This window comes from Pocillopora damicornis, chromosome 2 (genome assembly GCF_964200805.1).
Source record: "Pocillopora damicornis chromosome 2, jaPocDami1.2, whole genome shotgun sequence".
In the NCBI taxonomy this organism is placed as follows: Eukaryota; Metazoa; Cnidaria; class Anthozoa; order Scleractinia; family Pocilloporidae; genus Pocillopora; species Pocillopora damicornis.
In genome coordinates this window covers 27,607,422-27,624,956 of record NC_142671.1, presented here as the reverse complement: position 1 = coordinate 27,624,956, position 17,535 = coordinate 27,607,422, and the positions used below count along the sequence as shown (strand labels likewise).

General features: G+C 35.5%; 1 protein-coding gene and 1 long non-coding RNA gene across 5 annotated transcripts in view; both read left to right on the top strand.

The window, feature by feature from the left end:
- The window catches only part of LOC149050606 (uncharacterized), a 7,368-nt gene extending 5,863 nt beyond the window's left edge, over nt 1-1,505 (top strand). For both annotated transcript variants that reach the window (XR_016184227.1, XR_016184226.1), the window contains exon 4: nt 1,288-1,505. This is a non-coding gene — a long non-coding RNA (uncharacterized LOC149050606). The remainder of the gene's footprint in view (nt 1-1,287) is intronic.
- A 1,179-nt stretch (nt 1,506-2,684) lies between these two features.
- LOC149050605 (extended synaptotagmin-3-like) lies at nt 2,685-12,009 on the top strand. Of its 3 annotated transcripts, XM_089198169.1 has the most exons (12): nt 2,685-2,916; nt 6,508-6,574; nt 6,689-6,784; nt 7,145-7,200; nt 7,363-7,480; nt 7,667-7,770; nt 8,167-8,371; nt 8,477-8,525; nt 9,156-9,245; nt 9,625-9,709; nt 9,856-9,930; nt 11,175-12,009. In XM_089198169.1, exons 8-10 carry the CDS (start codon nt 8,490-8,492, stop codon nt 9,706-9,708), a joined length of 210 nt encoding a protein of 69 aa, XP_089054295.1. In that variant the 5' UTR covers nt 2,685-2,916; nt 6,508-6,574; nt 6,689-6,784; nt 7,145-7,200; nt 7,363-7,480; nt 7,667-7,770; nt 8,167-8,371; nt 8,477-8,489; the 3' UTR covers nt 9,709; nt 9,856-9,930; nt 11,175-12,009. The 3 variants fall into 3 exon arrangements, with proteins under 3 accessions (XP_089054295.1, XP_089054293.1, XP_089054294.1); XM_089198167.1 differs by having other exon boundaries at nt 8,167-8,525; XM_089198168.1 differs by lacking the exons at nt 2,685-2,916; nt 6,508-6,574; nt 6,689-6,784 and having other exon boundaries at nt 7,065-7,200; nt 8,167-8,525.
- Nucleotides 12,010-17,535: the final 5,526 nt, after the last annotated feature.

Genomic DNA, 17,535 nt, shown 5'->3' with positions numbered 1-17,535 from the left:
TAATAAGCACCCCCTCTAATAATCACCCCCTCTAGTAAGCACCCCCTCTAATAAGTACCCCCTCTCCCCCTCTAGTAAGCACCCTTCCTAATAAGCACCCTCTCTAATAAGCACCTCCCTCCATATTATGTAAAGAGGCTGCTGGTTGTGACCTACCAATCCTATCATGGTTCAAATACAGAGGAACTGAATATTCTCCTCTCTAAGGCAAAACCCAATTACAGTTTAAGGAATTCTTTAAATATAGAAGTGCCAAGACCAAGATCTGAAATTGGCAGGTCCTCTTTTAAACACAGGGCTGCGTTGGCATGGAACCTTCTTCTGCATCATGTCAAAGACTGTGCAATTTTAAGATCTTTTAAGATTAAGCTGAATGCGAAGAAACATCTACTAAATAGCATAAATTTTGCCAGAGTTTCCTTCTGCATTTCAATGAAAAATGATGATTTCCTATATTTTTAGATATTTATTTATTATTTATAATGATCACATCTAAATTTATCTAATCATTAATGTATTTAAGAAGAAATTTATATCTCGTTCACTTATAATAAGCGCCTCCCTCGAACTCGTTTTTGTTAATGAGCGCCGCTGTTCTTATAATCACCCCTATCGAGTGCGAAACACCCTCATTGCGATAAGTGCCCCTATACCAATTAGCGGCACTATTCTGTTTCAGTGATAATAATGTTTGTGTACCTGCACATTCAGATCGAAGGTGGTTCATCTTCCTTTAATTGCTTAATCACTTACTTCAAACCTTATAATACAAAAACAGTGGTCTTCGTCTCAGTCTCTCAACTATAATGTCCATGTGTGTGCACAGTTCCTTCAAACGAATGATCTCCGGTCCAGGGACAGCATGTCCATTCACCAGTCTTCTTGATCCTTTTCAAACAAACGTCAAAGCTTTTTTTGGCATAATTTGCTGTATCTCGAGTATTAAATAGTGCCGTCTCCCTTTAAAGCGCCCCGTTTCGAATAAGCGCCCTCCCTCTAGGCATTAATAGTTAATAAGTGCTCCGGGCGCAATTACAAGAAAACTCAATATCGCTGAGCTTTTTTCATACTTGATTTTTTTCCTTGACGAGGAAAAGCTATAAAGTTTGCCAAAGCAACAATGGCTTCTGACTCTTCAGGCTCCTAACTCGAGGATGAGGGAAAGAGTATAACGGGAAGAAAAACAGCAAAAAGGGGGAGGGGAATTAATACAGTAAAAGACGAGTTGCATGTAGATATACATGCCAGTGGGCTACTAACTTTCTAATAGATTTAATTTTTTTCCAGGACATAAAGATGGTTTCTGGGAAAACGTCGTGGTCAATTTAGCAATGGCAAAGAAGAAGTTTGAAAAATGCTAATTCACAAATTCATAAGAGCCATATGTGAGAAACTTCTTCATAGACTTCTACAGCTTTTGTTCTCAACTGAGGCCCTTGACCTAGTGTCAGAGTTAAAAAAAAAAGATTTTGCTTTATAAATAAATCAACATTATTACTTCAGGATCTCTTGGTCGACTTTGGTTTCATGTGTAGCACCCTCATTCACAACTTCCTCAATTAAATCTTTCTGGCTCGTTCGGTTCGTTGCTCAATCTAAGACTACATGACAGCACTTTCCAAAGAGTCACTACTTTCACTACTTTCATAGTAATTTACTTTCTAAATTGTTTGTTGGTGTTTGAAGATATGTGAAGAGGAGCCCTGTTGTGTGGGAATTTTCTTTTCAGATTTTCTTTAACCAGCTTCAAGATATCAACTGAATGGAAATTCCATCTCCAGTTTTAAAAACCATGTAATTTTCGTTTAAGGTAGTAAGAAGTACATTACAATAAGATAATGACATTGACTGCGCCTTATGATTTTCAGATTTCTCTTACCAGTTTAAGGATATCAGCTAAATGGAAATTCAATCACCAGTTTAAAGATATCAGCTAAATGGAAATTCAATCACCAGTTCCAAAAACCATATAATTTTCATCTAAGCTAATGCGGAGAAGTGTATCATTATGAAATGATCACATTGACCACGCTTTGTCTCCCAATGATGATCTGCCTTAACAATTAGATGCAACAAAAAAATTTATATTTTTGATGCGAATAATGAGTCAGAGTCGCAGCTGCTTGTGAAACGCACGATGTGGTTTTCGCGAGTCGATAGCTTGCGGCCAGATCACCATGTTGATTTTCGATTTTCCAAAAAAACTGCGAATACTTGTGGAATATTGGGAAAATGGCTCTTAAGATGTGGGTGCTTTCGATTGGTAAATCCGAATTAGAATTTTGAAATACAGATTTTGTATTTAAAAATGAAAAGCAAAAACGGATTTCGATGATGAAAAATCTGTCCTCAAGATGGATTTTGATTAAAAAATCCAAAGCTATTTTTCTTTTCTTTTTACGGCTATCGGTTAACCTCATTGAGACCCCTCCTAGAAGAGATCCTTTTTGGATTTCCCGGAAAAAGGCAAAACATAGAAATCCATGAGACCGGAGCTGGGTTTCTTAATTAAGATCCACTTTGAGGATGAAATTCCCTGCGTTGAAAGACGTGTGTTACCGCAAAATCCGAATTCCCGATTTCAAAATCAAAATCCGGATTCGTCGAAGTTAAGCACACAGATTTCTTTAAACACGGAGTCTTCTCTCTGATTGGTCTATACTACATTTAGCTCTCGACCCAGTTTCTTAAAAGCCACATTCAAAATGGCGCATGAGTTGTCGTGAATTTAGAACTGAAAGAATCGATGTCGCACTGAATAGTCGGTTTATTTCGACAGGTGTGTTATGTTTGATAACGTATGATGGTGACCTGTTCTAAAAAACTTGTTTCACCTTCACTTTATACATCGGATGTGTGAAGTAACGTCTTTCTACCAAGATGAAATTCTAATGTTTACAAGGAACCCCTCGACAGGTGAGAAATCTTCAAAGAACTTTCAACCGATTCAATATCTATGAAATGTATCTTACTATAAAGGAGCATTACGCACCAATTTTTTAACATATTTTGAAAGCACCGATCACCGAGGAATGGGGGTGATGGACAGAACAATGTCCTTCAGTCCATGGACTAAACCCCGTTGGACAACTCAAATGGACTACCCTAGCAATTTCACCAACCCTTCGATATTTTTTCGTTTCGTTTTCGTCAGTCACAACGAACACCACGAAATTTAGGCGATTATTTTAGAAATTCAAAATCTCTCCTTCGAAATATAGCGTGGTCCAAGTGATGTTACATTCTTCAATATCGGTCACGAAGTAAGGCGAGAAATCGGTAATATGAAATGTCCTCTAGTATTAATATAGATTGACGCTGATACAAAATGTATTTATAGGACTTGCACAGCCATTTTAAGCTGCATTGTATACATACTTATGGTCAAGAAGGGCAAACCCTTTTTTCTATTTTTTAGTGATTTTCTTTTTCTTAATGAGTTTAATATTTTATCATGGTGATTTATTGCAACGATGATTGCTTATCACAGGTTGTTAAGCATTGAAATAAGAACTCAAAATTAATAGAAGGTTGATCCCTTTTACAAAATTCGAATTTCTGATTGTGTTCCTTAAAGTTATTTTTAGTCATGTTCTGCAGGCATTAAACATTCTCCCCTCAAATTTTGAATTAAAAGGCTGAAATGTTAATTTCTCTGACTTTTGGAATATCTCACCTCAGTATCTTTTTCAACAAGTTTCATCATAATCAGTTGAAAATCCCACAGCATGTTTCTGTTCTGGAACATTTTCTTTTGGACAAAGAGACTTATATGTAAGAATGTTTGTTATTCATAAACTGTGTGGTGTAGAAAATGAATTTGAGATAAAACTAAATGAACCTTAATTTGTAAAACTTCTTTCAAAATGAAGAATTTGCAATTATTTAGAGCAAATAACAGCCTTTCAAACAGAAACACTTTGCTTGAAGATTATAGTCACCTTTGCATTTTCATTCCCAGAGAACTTATGAATTGGCATGATTTATTTCATGTGAAAGAGATTAAACTGGAAAAAAGAAGAGCATTCAGTATCTTTCTTTTAAAGTCATTAATTTACTTAACATATTTTCATGCATTTGAACTCAGGACATTAAAAATTGGTTGAGCTGAATTAAGGTTTTTTAGGGCTCAGTGTGAACTTAGTGAACTTTGATCTTAGTTTTGTTTTAAACCTTTGGCACAAGCAGGACTGATGTGTGAGTACCTTTGTAACTTTGTTTTTTTCTAATTTAGTTTTCCAGCATTGGGCGAAAGAATTCAAACATATATTTTGTTGTAATGACACATATTCAATTGATTTGAGATTTTAAAGGCCAGAATTGTTTCCAATGCACCAGCCACCATTTAGATAAGGACGATAGGCTGTTAGCAGCTACCAAATTCTTGTAACTCTTTGTACTTTAATGTAGTTTGTATTGGTTTATTTGTATTGTTTATTATCATTTTAATCTCGTTATCTGCGATAAGGCCCAGCTTTTTATACTCAATTTATTTGTTTATATATTTTGCAACATTTTGTTAGATTGATAGAACTTTGTTGCATTATTGTTTCAGTTTACGATTGTTCAATTGATTGATTGACTGATTGTGAGATTGATTGTGATTTGTGGTTAGTGGATTGCTTGCAAGATTAAAGATTTGTGTAAATAGTCAACTTTAATTTGTTACATTCTCTCAATTTGTAAAATAGCCCCAAAGACCTCACTAACTGCATCTTGGAGCAACACCACTTGAAATCTTATGAATTAGATTTTTGGTTGCCACAAGCATTACAGATAGAATCTGCATTCATCATCCAACCAGAATCAAATCAGGATTTTTATGTTAAATCAACATTTAAGTCCTGTTATTTTTTTTCTCCTTTAACTGTTTTCATTTTATATTTTTTCTTAAGTTTGTTTATGTTTTTCCTTGGCCCAATTGGCTTTAAAAACCAGGTTAATAATTATATGACAGGATAAGTAGTGGCCAAGTTAATCAATTTACATTAGATACTTTAAATGGCAGACTGAATTCATAATACTGCTGAGATGACTAAAAATAAGCAGCAAAATTTTGGATGCAATGGACAACATGCAAGATATTTTTGAACTTTTTTGAGGAAGCTGCTTCATGCAGGTTAAAACAAAAATTCTTTAGCTGTAAACTGCCCCTTATTAGCTAGGCCCTTGGTTATAGGTCTGTCTACCTGTCCATTTGATTGTAAGCCTCCCTCCCCCTCTTGGATATAAGCACCTCTCTAGCTTTTCTTGTTTTAGTGATAAGCAGGAAGCCACTGTTGTAAATTAGACATTATTATTTTAATTAAAGAAGCAAAGACAAACTTCAAGGAAATCAAAGTCTGAACTTCCTTTTTGTTATGTTCTAGTTTTGTTTGTGTTGTTAGTTTTTTTTTGTTCTAAATGTATTGAAATTAGTTTGATTTATTAATGCAATGCATATTTTGATCAGTGCTGCTATAGCTTGTGCTTTTTCTGTTCTGGTTAATTTAAACCCTGTTAGATATACATTGTGTTTGTATTTCCCTCCATTTGTAAGCCTTCCATTTGTAAGCCCTGCATTTATAAGCCCTGCATTTATAAGCCCTCCATTTATAAGCCCTGCATTTATAAGCCCTCTGTTTATAAGCCCTCCATTTATAAGCCTTCCACTTATAATCCCTCCATTTATAAGCCCTCCCTTTATAAGCCCTCCCTTTATAAGCCCTCCATTTATAAGCCCTCCATTTATAAGCCCTTCATTTACATATAAGCCCTCCATTTATAAGCCCTCCTAAAACCTCTCACAAAGTTGCACAAGCACAGGCATCAAATGTGTCAATTTATTGTATAGTATTTTTTTCTGCGTAATATGTGTCTACAGCTGTACATGTTACATTGTGTTGTGGTGGGTCACTAAAATGTGAATTACTATAACTACAGTAACTGTGAACTCTCAAAGTTACTGGGCAATGCATGGTTCTCAGTTGCACAAAACTAGAAAACCAGGTGTCAATGCCCAGAAATAATTATTGTGGGCAAAATGTTTTGAGAAAGTGCATTCACAGGCTTAATATTATGCTGGCTTCACTTTTTAAAACATGATTGCCTGAGGTTTGAAACCACCTTCTTCTCCCTCCCCTCCCTTATCAATTTTGTTGTGTTTAATTTTTCACTGTAAATTGTACATTGCGTTAATGCTAATGTTATCTGAAAAAAAAAACAGTCACTAAACAGCATTGAAAAATGAATAAGGACTCAAAAACCAGTATACTATGCATGAATATGCTTAGACAGATGCTTAGTTTATATTTAGCCCTGTTGCATTAAATTTTTGTCCATGATTTTAGATTGCCTTATTTTTAACATTGTATTTTCTGGTTTTACCAAATTCTCAGTGCAAAAATGATATGAAATATATAGCACAAAGAGCAAAAATTTATATTTAGATCTCAGAATTTAGAAAAGATAGAATTTTTTTTTTCAAAATTTTCTAATTTTTGTTTTATTCATTGTCATTGCTTTTAGTTATGCTGGGGACTGAGACTTTGCGTTATCTGTCAGGGGTATCAGTGTTGGCATTGAAGATCTTCAGGTATATTATATTTATTACAAACAGAACATTTTTTACCTGCATGAGTTGTTTGAAACTGGAATTCTCATTTATTATCCTGCTGTTTTCTTATGGTTTTTTTTTCATCCCATTCAGTTTCGTGGAAGTCTGTGTGTGATTCTGTGCCCTCTCATTCCAGCTGTTCTTCTTGTGGGTGGGCCGTGTGTTTGAGTCTTCTTTCTTAACAGACTGGTAAGTCGAAAATTAATTGAAACAAATTTTTGACTAGAAAAGTTGTTATTTAGGTTGCCATAATTTATTACAAACTGAATCAGGTTGGATATTTAACAAATACATTCCATTTTGCAGTAGGTCTGTTCAGTTACAGACCACAGATGTCAAACTGTGGCTCTTAAGTTGCAGCCAAGCGTGTCTGAGTGTTTCAAGACTGTAACAAGGAATCCAATTGTTTTATATTATAAGGAAGTAAAATGTTTTTCATAGTGATGTAATCTATGCCTCTGTCCTCAGATAGATTGAAAGTAAGATCCAATCAAATTGGGTGTATGATTCAGCTTATTGTAAATTTTGTTTTTGTTTTATTCTTTACAGGACGTAGACTTTGACTTAACAAAGATGGAAAATATTCTTGATATTCCTAGTCTGAGGTATGCTTCACCCTTCAGAAAACTTGCATGGGCAACAGTAGATGTACTTAATATAATTATGATGAATCATTAGTTGTAGTAAAGTAGACATGATTTATAAATTAAACTAATCTGGATTAGAGTGATGTGAGGTTCCGTAACTTCCCTATCCCTTTTTTTCAGTGACATGATCCATCGAGTATTATATGATGTTGTGGTGGGATTTGTGGTTCTCCCAAACAGGATCACAGTTCTTTCGACTGACATTGATCTGTATGAACTGAACTACCCCTTGCCTGATGTGAGTGACTTGTACTTATCATTAGAATTTTCTTTCTGCAAATTGTCTTTCATTGTGCCTCAAGACATGTTTAAAACAATTATTTAAATTTGAATAACTCAGTAGTACTGAGTACACCAAGTGTACACATAAGTGAAGTTTTTAAAGGTTTTTGACAATTGATTTTGCTTTCTCTTGTCACTCCAGGGTGTCCTTTGCATTGAAGTCCTGGAAGCTAAATAGACTTAATCAAGAAAGAAATTGTTATCATATCTTAAGGTTCTACTGAGATTCAAATGCTATTCTTAGAGGTATGTGTCAAAGCTATGGAGATTACTGTATGAGCTAAAGACATGAAAGAGCCCTTACTGACCAGCAGTAATATGTATCCAAGTGTCTTTTGGTGCTTGTGTCACTGAAATTTTTTTACCTCAGTTTCATGGAAGGTGAATCATACTTAAAGTCTGAACTCCTCTGAAAATTCTACTTTTGTGTAAACTTTTTTGATTGTTTATTCTGAATTAAATAGAATCAGCAATCAGTGAGGCATAAATTTATTAATTATTATGTCATTTTTTGGATTTCTTATTTTCTTTGCCCCCATGAGGAGATGAATTCATTGAGACAAGATCATTGTTTTAGAACACCAATGAGTATCTTACTGTATGTGCACCATAGCTCATGATGATATTTCTTTCTGTTGCCAGTGGGAGCCAAGACATTCCACACAAAGACAAAGGACAACACAGTGAATTGGATATGGAATGAATATATGGAATATTTCATATCTGATTGTTTTGTTTCTGATTGTTTATGTGAAGGCCTTTGCAGAAAACTCACATGGTCAGAAAATATAAATTGGTGTCTTTGATGAAGACTAAGTATCTGATGATGAATCTCTTGGAACATACAGTAAGTAATCATCCAAGTATTAATTAGTAGAAAGCAACTCATATCTCCAGTTTTTACATGTATGTGACTGTTTTGATGTTGACAAATGATGTTTTATCTCCTTAGTGTTGAGGCTGACATGGGTACAATTGTCCAAAAATGCAATGTTGAATTGGTAAGTTACAAATCTTTTGCTTATTAAAGAGTTGTATGTCATATTCAATAACCGGTGTTAGGAACCTTTTTTAACACCATGTGATTTGATATAGCATCTAGAGCAATTTTTAATTGATTGTTGAATTAAAGCAGGATTGCACCAGGTTTACTTCTTATGGTCTGTGATTGGTCTTGAAAACATGTGCTACCTTCTGAGCCAAACACATGCAAAGAGATAAAACTTATAGTGATTTGATCAGTGACACTTTCCTCTACTTTGGATACTTTACCCGTTTTTTCTTTCAACTGAGTTTACATTCACAGGTTCATTTTAATAATTCTCCCTGTCCTGATTGGCCATTGTGATGAATTATTGGTTTAAACACTCAGATTAAAACTCCTAGAAGTGATTGCCATGTAACTTCTCTCTATAGTATCCATACATTATACAGCAAACAGGTAATGAGAACACTCAAACTCATCAGGTACAATTTACAGTATTACCTTGATTGAAACCTAATTCTCATAATCAATTTACAAGGAAATGTGTAGTAGCCAGAGGGGAGAATTGATGATCAGATCTTGAGAGTTAAAGGGTTAAATTCACTCAGTTTATTCTAACCTGTAATTATGTAATTTTTGAATACAGTGGTTTCCACTAGAGAATGTGAAGAGTGGCCAGATCAACTTGAGATGCACATGGTTCACACTGACTGCCAAACCAGAGGATCTCTCACCAGTAAGTTCACAGTCAGCCTAACAAAAGGGTTGTTTTCATTTATGAGGACAAGTTGAATAGAAAAACCAAATCAGTGCAGTGCAGTCAAAGAATAGTAAATGGAAAGCAGAAGTTGTGGACCTGTACTTTTGAGAATGGGTGTGTGAGTTGGTTCCTTCTGTGTGTTTTCAAGGCTCAGAAACAACTTTTTACCATTTTCTGTCTGTAATATTTAGCATGTCTAACAACTTTGGCACACTTTGGAAGTACAGTAGTCAGAACTGCACCTTGGTCCTTTACATATGTAAGCAGGACTGGCCATTTGTTTAGGCAGACCAAGAGGCAAAGATCTTGACTGTGTATTATTTGCTTGTTTATTAGTTTTGTTTTTTGTGTACAGCCTGACCAAGCCATTATTGGTGAGGAAATGTTAGCGACAGCAGCTCTTTTTGTTAAACTGAACTCAGCCAAGAATCTTCCCTAGAGTAAGTGTGTGATGTGGTCTCTTCTTTATTTGATAGAAAAGAAAATAAGAATGCAAAATCTCTGCTTCTCAAAATACACTGCAAGACCACACAAAGTGTGAAAGGTCACTGTTGTTAAGTTTTAATGTAAATTATAATTTTTTTAGGTGACAAATGCTGCCTGTGGCGCCACAAGTGCATTCTGCAAACTTACTGTAGAAAATATTACTTACCAGAGCAAGGTAGGTCAAACTTTTGATTGATCATCCATAAGCTATTGTTTCCTGTGTATCATCACTGAATTGTCACAGATACAAAGTCTCACAGGTTGGCACACTATGCTGTTGATCTACAGGATAAGGGAGTTTAGTTTCCAAAAAAACAACTATGCTTTGGTTTTGTTAACTCAGTTGATAAAACTAATGGTGGATGTTACCCATACCACCGACATGTGAGTGTTGGTGGTTGTCTTATTGAAGGAAACTCTTATTACTGTTGTTTCTTACTGTTACAAGTACATTTCTCTTGTGTTGGTGTAATGGAAACCACATATCATAGAGTACACAGTTGTTTTATGTAATTTGATCATTACCAGATCAAGCTTTCAGTAGTGATGCTGGGCACCACTATTTATAACCCCTGTCCAAATCTTTTCTTTTTAGCATTTGAAGACAAATGAGATTTCCATAGTTTTTGTTTTGAATTTTAGCCTCATAGCTCAATTAGTGCTACTGCACTCAACTAGTATGTAGGAGGTGTTGCTGGCTTCTTTTCTGCAATTGCTTAAATTACAGTCCACCTGCAACGACCATTTCTTTGCCTGATTTTCATCTGCAGCTCAAATTAAATTAATTTTTAAAAAAATTATGATTAGAATTGTTAATGGGAAAGGAGAACGACTTAAAACTTGCCTCTCAATGAGTGTCTCTGTACCTCAGTTGCTAGGAGTAGCCAACTAGTATCTTGAAGGCTCTGCGGGTTCAAATCATTTCAAAGCCTGAATTTTTTCAGGTTTTTTTTCTGCAGTTTCTTATTAACAATAAATTACAGTCTACCTGTGAGGATCATTTCTTTGCTTGAATTTTCATCTGAAATTTATTCCTTTCAAAATTATGACTTCTGAAATAACTGAACAACTAGTTAATGTCTCCATTTGCTAATAGGGATATAAACTGAGATCATTTTTCTCATGTAATTGCTGCTTTCTTTATAGCAACTGACGCAATGTCAGTTGGTGAGAAATAGATTACTGACATGTATTTGGAACCAGCTGTAGAGGTTTGAAGTAGGTTTAACAACTCAGAGAAAAAGATTATATCTTTGATTATTCCTTTTAAAATTGTGGAAATTCCTGAAATGGTCATGAGCATCAGACCTTGAATAACTCTCACTAAAATGGGGAAGAAAGAGTATAGTCAGCTGTAGAAATAAATAATCAGACCTTGATCTCATATCTTACATGTACGTCATTTTTATCCCATAAAAGCGGACTCAGTACTCGTAAAAACGTAGAAGACGGATTCAAGCTGTTGTGTCCGAGGCGGCTTGTGTAAAGTTAACATGCCATCTTTCTTCACGTGTCCATTGAAGAGAGTCGCCTGGAAAACTGATTCAAAATGGCCCTTTGAACGTTCCAGTTTCGTTTTATAACACGGAGGACTACAGAGTGCTGACCTCGCCTTTCAGTAAAAGAAGAAGCCTAGAAGGCAGTGCGCTTTTGAGGCTCTGACTGCTCTACGTGATCGGCTGGGCCTGCAAAAACCACAACTGCAACGGCAACGGGAACATTACTAAACATAAGGTTTAATGAATAGAACAATGGCTTTGTAGGTGCGTTATAAATTTTTCTAAATTTCTCTGCGTCCTCTGCAAAACTACAACGTGAAATCACCAAACTCTGCGTTTTTTGGAGAACGTGACTGACGACGGCTAATTTTTTAATTTTCTATTTCTAATTTAACGCCCTGTTCCTTATTTAGTTGCAGATCGATTTGACAGTGAAAAACAAACTAAACGACTTTAGAGTAACGCGAGATTCGTAGGTAAAATAAAGGTTCACTTTTTAACCGACGTTGTCCACGGCATCGCCGTCGTCGTTTCTTAAACTCGCTATTGTTTATGTGTGGCATGCGATTTGAACAATAAATTAGCGAACTATGGCACAGGAAGCTAGTTTGTGGTGGTTTTTGTTATGGAATAGACACGTGTAAGTAGGTTGAGTGAGTCTGAGTTTTAGTCTTTCTAAGTGTGTCTTTCGGAATCAATCAATCAGTGTTCGTCAACCAAGTCAAAGTGTTTTTAAATAACATGTTATCTTCCAATATCCTCTGACTTATTTCGCCTCCAATTGTTCTAACATTTCGTTATAGGTGCGCGGTGTGCGCTGCCTCCCAACCGTTATCCAGTTTCTTACACCGTTTCTTAACAGGATCTCAACTAAGAAATCCATCTCAGCCATTTGGATTCAAATCACACCTTCAAATCATCCCTTGTTCTGAATTTAGTATTTACGTCCTGTTATAGAAATGCAGTCGATCGAGAATAGCTATGTATACCTTGGCGGCCGTTGCAAATGCTGCGGTCGGTTGAACAGTGGTTTCTAGTAATATTACCAGGAAGTCCTCACCGGTTCCAATTTCCCACCGAAAACAAGATGCCTAGTGCGACGGTTCCCTAACTTCCTTTTCACTTTCTTTTTGTTTTTTGTTTTTGTTTGTTTGTTTGTTTGTTTTTTTTGGGGGGGGGGGTACGGCTACACGCAGATTAGGGTTTGTTATATCGAAAACCTCGATTTGACGAATTTGCGGAAAAACAACCAAAATGTTCGTTAAATTTTTTTTTCGGTGGTGTGACGTCGAGCATTTCGGGATCGGAACGATTACTGTAATTAACATTTGTGCGTTAATATCTACATGAAGCTACAGTACGCTGTACAGGTCTGTACATAGCTACAGCACCTTGTTTTAAAAGCACGGAGGACAAATTTCAGTGGAAGTCACTAGCAAACAGAGAAACAAGGGTATTAAAGAGGTAATTCCTGCCTCTTACAAGTTTAACTACAAGAAGCCTTATTGTAACTAATAAGAGACAGAGAGGATGAAGCGGATCTGTAGATGTGTCAATAGTGTCAGTGTCGGCATTCGTGGGATTTATGATAATCACAAATCTCGTTGTTTTGTCATTGCGTTACTGGCTATCTTAGAATTTCTATTATACTGACGCAAATGTACGTAACGGCCATTAAGTAATAGTATATACCATCCGACATACTTAATGGCTTCAAGAAATTCTCGTATCTGTATACGAACGAAATTACGAACTGCGCCGTTACCTTACCGCCGTCGGCATTTATAATAGGGAGCTTAAGCAACCACGACGACGACGCTGGGTACGACGCCAAGTAAAAAATGAATTTATATTTTATGAGCGAAATTCACAGTTGTCTAGATCTGTTCGGTTCGTTAATGGCTCTAAAATCGTGCTCGAGCTAAATGTGCAATGGCGGCGTGTAATTCCAAACGGAAATACGAAATATTAGCCGTCGTCGTCCACGTTCCGTACAGGACGCAGAATTTGGTCATTTCACGTTGTTGTTTTGCAGAAGATGGCAAAGAAATGTACAAAGATTTATAACGCACGTGCATAGCCATTGTTCTGCTCATTAAACCTTTTGTTGGATGACGTTCTCGTTGCCGTTGTCGTCGTGGTTTGCTTAAGCTCCCTAATGAGCTGTTAACTGTGACGTCCTATTGTTATAGAATTAAAGGATTTTGATTCTTGTTGGTCTGTTTTGCATTTGTCTTTTGTCACGTGTTGACATTTGATCATTATATCGGGGTATTATACGTTTGGGCTTCTGGATTGTTTTCGTTCTACAAGGATTTCCCTATATCGAGGTTCTTTCCTATACATTTTACTGTAACTTTGGTCGGGCTGAAGACTATCGTTCTTTACATCGAGGACTTTGGTGTATCGAAGTTCGTTAAATCGAGGTTCCACTGCGCTTTAAGTTGCATCAGGCCGCGGAGACCAGTGGAATTCTGGTTGCATGTTTCTTCTGGCTCATACTAAATTTAACTGAGTGTAATTTTCAGGGGAGAGGGATATGTCTGATGGTATGAGCACATCCTCTCACTTTTACTTTACTTCCTTTTTTTTGAAGTGAAGTTGCAATTAATTTTTTCACAAAACAACCAAACTCCCACACAATAAATTATCTTGAAGACACTTTGTTTACATATATTGAAGTAGCTGAATTTTATCTTCCTTACACATAAAAATTAGAATAACAATGATACAGCAACTGTCCAATTTTTAATAATCTACTTTATAAGTATTGCTTGTTTACTGTGCAGGAATACCAGCTTCAGTTTTTGTTTCTTTAGTCTTGGAAATTTAATAGAATAAACCATTGAACTTTTTTTGCAATAAGTAAATCAACAGAAAAGTAAAATAACATCGGCTTCGTTGACATCCTTCAATGGTTTCTCCCAAAGATAAGATTATAATGGAAAAGTACCTTTGTTATTCAAATTCTAACTAAACATATGGAAGTAAAAGATGATTTTTTAATTTTGTTTACTACAGTTTTGAATATTTAATTCCAAGGATAACGGCCGCTTGATAGTATTAACGAACTTGAAGGATTAGTTAACAACAAACTGAACTGTTAAATCGTGAAAAATGAAAAATAGTTATACATCTGAGTTTTAAGGAAGATTATGCTGAATGGAGATGTGCAATATATATCAGCCACAGTAATTATTTACAGCGGCTACAAACTGATGACTGGGTTGAATTTTATTTTGTGTCTTTTGAAATGTTTACATGTTCAACTTTCTTAAAATTATTTTCTATGGCACCATGTAGGTATCTGACTATTTTAATTCTGGTCTTATAGACTTAATTATTTGGCCCAAATAAGTAAATTTAAAAAAGCGTTAGGGATGTATAAATTACCTAAAGGGAATTTAAAATGAGACAACCTCTACGTTTATTACTTGCGCAGCTTTAAACATCTGTGTGGGCTTTTTTTATCAACTGATTTGAGAATAGAATGATTTTTGCGTTGGCAAATTTGGCGACGTTATATAAGCTTGCATCCCTCAATAGTAGGTCGGGAGACAATCGCATGATATTTTTAGCAGCAAACAGAAGTCCACTTTTATGATATACGGTGGACTAATCAGGTTCTTTTTCTTTTGTCTAAATAACCAAGGAATTTTCGTTTCGTAATTGTATATTTATATGGTTTTGACTTAGGTTGACTTCAGCATTTTTAGAAATAAACCGGTCACTTGACCTGAAATTGGTTGTTAACAGGGAAAGATCCTTTAAGAGAACCTTTTGACTATACCTTTAGACCCTTACTCTCGTCAACTGTTATTTCCAAGTATTCTTTCGCCCCCCCCCCGCCCTCTATTAAATAAAATGATTGCTATTCAGCCAAAAAATTCACGGGTTTTTAGAGTCCAATTTTCCCTCGGAAAGTTCTGATTAGAATTCTCAAGTCTCGGCTGCTTATGGCAGAGCTTCTCCCACTTTCTTTGTGTCTTTGTAGTATGTCCGCGCGTCCTCTCATGACTGAGATGGTCCTGTTTTGCAGGTAACACTGTGGAATTTTGGGAAAGATTCACAATTTATTAATATTCCTAATGAGTAAGGAGTAAAGAACAACTCGGAGAGCCTTGACACCAGTCAAACTAGGAGCAAAATAACCAGCTGAGACAAACAGTTCCCTCTAAAGTTTCTCGTTCACTTTCGTTGCGTTCCGCTGAACACAAACATAGGCGCATGCGTACACTTAAATGAATTTTTATAGATGAGTCAATTTTCAACAAGCCTGATTTCTATATGAAATGTCCTGTTAAGCTAATAAAAAATGAGAAAGTTGGGCAAACAATAATAACTAAATTATGCGTCAAGTTCTTCGGTAGGAGAGGAAGTGCAACAAAATTTCAGAATATTTCAGTGACATCTTCCACGGCCTCCCAAAGTCTTCACGCAAATAAAAAATGAAAATTGACGATTCTCAATCAGCTTTTTCTTTATTTATTTAACAGTTACTTTCAACTAAGTGATTTTAAATGTATTAAAAGTTCGCGGGTACTTAATTTTGGGGAGACGATATTTTACAGGGTTTTATTTTCGCGATTTCAAAAGGCAAATATGAATAAGGGGCATTAAATTTCACGACTCAAGCCTCTCAATTTCATTTCAATTTTCAATTTGCCAAATTTTGATTGCCGCACAAGATATATCCTTAGGAATTTGTGCGAATTAAGAGAGCGATAAAAATGAAGATGAGAGCTGGATTCTCTGCACCATATGCGAAATCCTTGCAAATGAACGTCATTTCAGAAAAGAAGAAAAAAAATAGGAGTTACCGGTACGTAAGACCAGTTAATGATTTGTGTATTTATCAACACATCCTATAGATTTTGTTGCTATTAAATGTTGATCACTTTTTTCTGTGATTTAAATTTTCTATAGGAAAATAATTAAATTGCGAGCGTTTAGATTCCGCGCGGATTTTTAAGTGCAGATCTTCAATTACAACAAATGGTGCTCGGGTGCTTATTTTCTTCAATATAGATTTAGATAAGGTAGCCTAATAACAATTTTCAGCAAATTCACTGGGGACAACAGGACTAATAAACAGGGGTTAAAATACAGACGAGCGCGTAAATACACAGAGGCACTAAAGAATAATATATAACATTGTAAACATGCCTTTTCATTGTGTTATCTTTGAATTCGCTCTCGATAAGGTTAAAACGTTTGATGTCATTAAGGTCACTTAGTTCGTTCCCTTTTTTTTTTCTCGTCAACTTTATTTATTTATTTTATCATTATTTATACACGGTAAAAAGTTTCAATACAATGACTACTTTCCTAAGAACCTAAAAGTCCTAATCCTAACATCATATTAACTTACAACAATGAGCCACTTAAAAACCTGATTTCCATGAATGCCGTGTTTAAAAACTATGATAGGGAAGGGGTTTAAATTAGTTTAATGAACCAGACTCTGTATAATGTTACAGGGTAAACTATTCCAAAGGGTTGCACCGCTATAACTAAAACTATTTTTCATGTTGTAAGTTCTGAGAAAGAGGACAACAAGTTTGTTTACCGAGCCTGTTTTTAATATAATATTACTGTTTCTTTAATATAACTTACAATTATATCACAGGTTAGTCTTGCGTTTGAACAATGCTTAACTTAAAGACACCGAGTCTTGCAATCGATTTTCAGTTTGCAAAGTTGAAGGTATAAATGTTTTGATTCACAGATTAGGATGAAGTATTGGCGGGTTTTAAAACTTCCTTTTCAAAATAAGAATGAGACATTTGAAATGCTAATTATTAAACAAAGAGGAAATGACAAGAGGGGCCAGAGGCTGACTTCATTTTGTGAAAGATTTTCTCCTCTGAAAAAATGACTTACGTTATTATTTTGCCACAATTAGTGCGAACACTGTTTTTGCTTTTATCTTTTTTTTCCAGTTCAGATTTGTTAAGCACATTTAGAAACTCTTCTTCAGAGGCTACCTGAGATAAATATATGTCGAGCCTCCATTTTAGCAACTTACGTATAACCCCACCAGCTTGAAACATCTGTTAGGGTTTTATTGATGTATACGTGAATAAAATATTTGTTGTGTTGGTAAATACGACTGCAGCATAAAACACTCTAACGGAGAAAGGAAACAAACACTATTCAGGTACTCTTGTGGCTTTTTTGTGTTATAACTGTTGTAAAATTGTTTTAATTAGAGTCTTATGCTACAGGGCTGGAGAAAAATAAAAGGAAAAAAAACGAGGAAAACAGAACATAACGCTTTG

Bases quoted from the DNA above. Each gene is read 5' to 3' on its own strand.
- LOC149050605 (XM_089198167.1), top strand. From the start codon at position 8,457: ATGATGTTTTATCTCCTTAGTGTTGAGGCTGACATGGGTACAATTGTC. The intron at 8,526-9,155 runs GTAAGTTACAAA...TTTTGAATACAG, and splicing joins AAAAATGCAATGTTGAATTG to TGGTTTCCACTAGAGAATGT. The intron at 9,246-9,624 runs GTAAGTTCACAG...TTTTGTGTACAG, and splicing joins AACCAGAGGATCTCTCACCA to CCTGACCAAGCCATTATTGG.